This window comes from Pezoporus flaviventris, unplaced genomic scaffold, assembly GCF_033815535.1.
Source record: "Pezoporus flaviventris isolate CSIRO_AGI_PZ_B2104156 unplaced genomic scaffold, CSIRO_AGI_Pfla_v1 ptg000116l, whole genome shotgun sequence".
Taxonomy (NCBI): Eukaryota; Metazoa; Chordata; class Aves; order Psittaciformes; family Psittacidae; genus Pezoporus; species Pezoporus flaviventris.
This window is the reverse complement of record NW_026892664.1, coordinates 4,172,255-4,175,789: the sequence shown is the minus strand read 5'-3', so window position 1 is coordinate 4,175,789 and position 3,535 is coordinate 4,172,255. Positions and strand designations below refer to the sequence as shown.

The 3,535-nt window shown below is 50.3% G+C and overlaps 1 protein-coding gene across 1 annotated transcript; it reads right to left on the bottom strand.

Annotated features, from left to right (window-relative positions):
• Positions 1–211: 211 nt before the first annotated feature.
• On the bottom strand, positions 212–2,158 carry LOC133282327 (olfactory receptor 5G9-like). Its single transcript, XM_061478357.1, has 2 exons — positions 1,271–2,158; positions 212–217 (listed from the first exon to the last, which is right to left on the bottom strand). The coding sequence occupies exons 1-2, from the start codon at positions 2,156–2,158 to the stop codon at positions 212–214; spliced, it is 894 nt and encodes a 297-aa protein (XP_061334341.1).
• Positions 2,159–3,535: the final 1,377 nt, after the last annotated feature.

The following is a 3,535-nucleotide window of genomic DNA, read 5'->3' as shown; positions in this document are numbered from 1 at the left end:
CATTGGAGTATTTTAGGGTGGTTTATGTATGCAATGTTTGCCCATCACCAATCAGCTCTCTGTGCAGGAAAGCAACAGGAGAGACATCAGGGCAGGCAATGCCATCGGTACAGGCATCCATGGGCTGCCACACAGGAGGTCTGAAGGCTGCTGAGCAACACCACAGCTCCTGGTCTCTGTTGTGATCAGGCTGCCATGGAGATCATGGCTTCTATTGCTGCCAACAGGGAGCTCAAAAACAAAGGTGAGGAGCAGTGGATGGGGATTCCTTTATAGTTTCTGCCCTTTGGTGTGGATTCATCACTATCACATCTTAAAACACTTTCAAAGCACCTTCATTCATAACAGAGGTCACACAAGTACCATATTTCACTGAAATTCTTTGCTGTCTGAAATGAGTGCTGGAAATCATTGAATGAGGTTTGTGCATCAAAACCTAATAATACTGCCTGCATGGCATCACACTTACTTGCTGTCATCTCTATTTCTCTTGCCAAAGGTGCTTTTGTCCTTTTCTTAAGGCCCTCAATAAATTTAACAACACTCTCTAGAAATGAAGTTTCATCCAGTGGAACGGTAGAATTCACTCTCTGTTTATTCTTATTTGCCAAGCAAAAGGGAGAGCAAAAAGGAAAAGAGCTTTAAGCTCATCAAGTTCAACCGTTCCCCAGCACTGTCAAGGCCACCCCTAACCCATGGCACTGGGGGCCTTGTCTATAGGGTTTGTGAGCACTTGCAGGGCCGGTGCTTGCAGCCCTGCCCTGGGCAGCCCGTTCCAATGCCTGAGCACCCTCTGGGGCAGGAATTGTTCCTCAGCTCCATCTAAACCTGCCCTGGTGCAGCTTGAGGCCGTTTCCTCTTGTCCCATCCCTTGTTCCCTGGGAGCAGAGAACGGTCCCCTCCTGGCTCCATCCTCCTGTTAGGCAGGCGTAGAGGGCAGTAAGGTCCCCCTTATCCTAAGGTGAAGAGAATTGCACACTTGTAGTTGTCTACTTGTGTCTTGACTAGGTGAAATAAATGACTAATTAAACAATAAGGTGAAATTAACTACTAAATATATTTATCAAAGTTTAGAGTATGGAATTATTTGTATTCTCAGTCACATCAACCAGTGCATCACATAAGGCTGGGTGCAGAAGACCCCCAACATGTTACTCCTACTTAACCAAAAGCTGAGCATCTACCCTCTACATCTCCATTCTATCTGGTCCTATACTGGGAGAATTCAAGATCATTTTATTTTCAAGAGTCTCCTCAAAGCCTCCTTCACCTCCTTATTCCTCAGGCTGTAGATCATGGGGTTCAGCATGGGAGTCACCACGGTGTAGATCACCACAGCCCATTTATCTGCTGCTCTTGAGCTGTCTGAGCTGGGGAATGAATACATAAAAAAGGATGCCCCATAGAAGATGCTGACAGTGGTGAGGTGGGAGGTGCAGGTGGAGAAGGCTTTGCGCTTACCCTCAGCTGAATTGATGCTCAGGATGGTGGCGATGATGGCCACGTAGGAGAGCAGGATAACCAGGCTGCTGGACACACCAAAGAGAGATGCTGCAGTGGTCAGGATGGTGTGGCTGAGGGTGGTGTCAGAGGTGGAGAGCGAGATGAGAGGGGAAATGTCACAAAAGAAGAGGTCGATGGCGCTGGACCTGCAGAAGGAGAGGGTGGACATGCTGATGGTCTGTCCCACGCCATTGGTCAGCCCCACAAGGTACGAGACAGTCACCAGCTGGAAACAGCACTTTGGGGACATGACAAGGGGGTACAGCAGGGGATGGCAAATGGCCACGTAACGGTCATAGGCCATTGAAGCCAGCAGGAGGCATTCAGATACCACAAAGATATCAAAGAGAAACACCTGAGCCACACACCCAGCATAAGCAATGCTCTTCTTCTCTGACATCAAGTCAACCAACATCCTGGGGGTGATGATGGTGGAGAAACAGAGGTCCACAAAGGCCAGGCTGCCCAGGAAATGATACATGGGGGAGTGGAGGAGGTGGCTGGCCCTGATTAAGATGATGATGCCCAGGTTGCCCACAATGGTGACAACGTAGGTGAGCAGGAAGAGCAGGAACAAGTAGACCTGAGTCACCGGGTCCTCTGTGAAGCCCGCCAGGCTGAACTCGGTCACTTGGGTGCAATTGCTTTGTGCCATGGGCTGGATGGTGCTTTGTGTGTGAGCTCCTGGCTGGGGGTTTCCTCTCCAAGAGGCAGGGATGTCCCAGGTGGAGAAGCCTCTGTGTGGTGGGAGCTGCTCAGAGACAGTCCTGCAGGATGGAAAGGGAGAGTTCAGGCACAGCTCAGTGGGGAACAGGTTGGTGAGAGTCATGTGCCAGCACAGGTAGAACAAAGGGATGCTCAAGCAGTTAAATACCATGGCACAACGTGGTGTGTGCTCCTCTGGCTCACTCCTAGATGTTGAACAACAATCTCTGTGGATAGCAGTAGGGACATTGCATACCTGAATAGCTTTACCTTAGTACCACACCTCATCGCCTGTGTTAGTGCTGAGCCTGGGGCTTGGAGATCATTCGGCTTAACCTGGAACACAGAGAAACGTGGTGCTTTCACAGTGAAGAGCTGATCCTTCATCCTTCTGTGGGCATTTGCCAACCACCTGCTTCTTCCTTCTCTGCTTTGGATTCTTTGTAACGAACGAATTCCTGACCTATGGAAAGTGCAGGTTGGACAGGGCAACCTGCTCTAGTGGAAGGTGTCCCCGGCCATCACAGGGGCTTGGAAATGGGTGAGATTTAAGGTCTCTTCCAACACCATGGCACAACACAGTTTGTGCTCCTCTGGCTCACTCCTGGATGTTGAGCAATGACCCTTGTGGAAAGCAGTGGGGAGGTTCCATGCTTTACCTTAGTGCTGCACTTCATTAACTTCATTAGTGCTGAGCCTGGGGCTTGGAGATCATTCGTCTCAACCTGGAACACAGAGAAAAGTAGTGCTCTCACAGTGCAGAGTTGATCCTTCATGCTCTTGCGGGCATTTGCCAAACACCAGTTCCTTCCATCTTTGCTGGGGCTTCTTAACTAGACACTGGAAGGAATTCCTGACCTATGGAAAGTGCAGGATGGACAGGGCTTAGGGTAACCTGCTCTAGTGGAAAATGTCCCTGCCCATGGCAGGGGGTTGGAACTGCATGAGCTTTAAGGTCCCTTCCAGTCCAAACTCTGTTCCTATGCAAGCTTACATAGATGTTTAGAGTGGTTTCCCCTCCCTCCTGAGAGCGTTCTCAACCAGGGTGATCTCCAAACCTGCCTTCTCAGCAGCTGCATGGGGAGGACACAGCACAAGCAGCTCCCTGGGAAGCCCAGAGCATCATGAGGAGCTGGAGCTCAGGACGCTGCTGTAGGAAGTTTCTTCTCAAGTTTAAGTGGAACCTCTTGTGTTCCAGTTTGTACCCAAGGAGTACATCCGAAAAACATCACTTTACTTTGGGCTAAGTGACACTGCCAGGGATGGGGCAGCCACAGCTTCTCTGGGCACCCTGTGCCAGCGCCTCAGCACCCTCACAGGGAAGAGC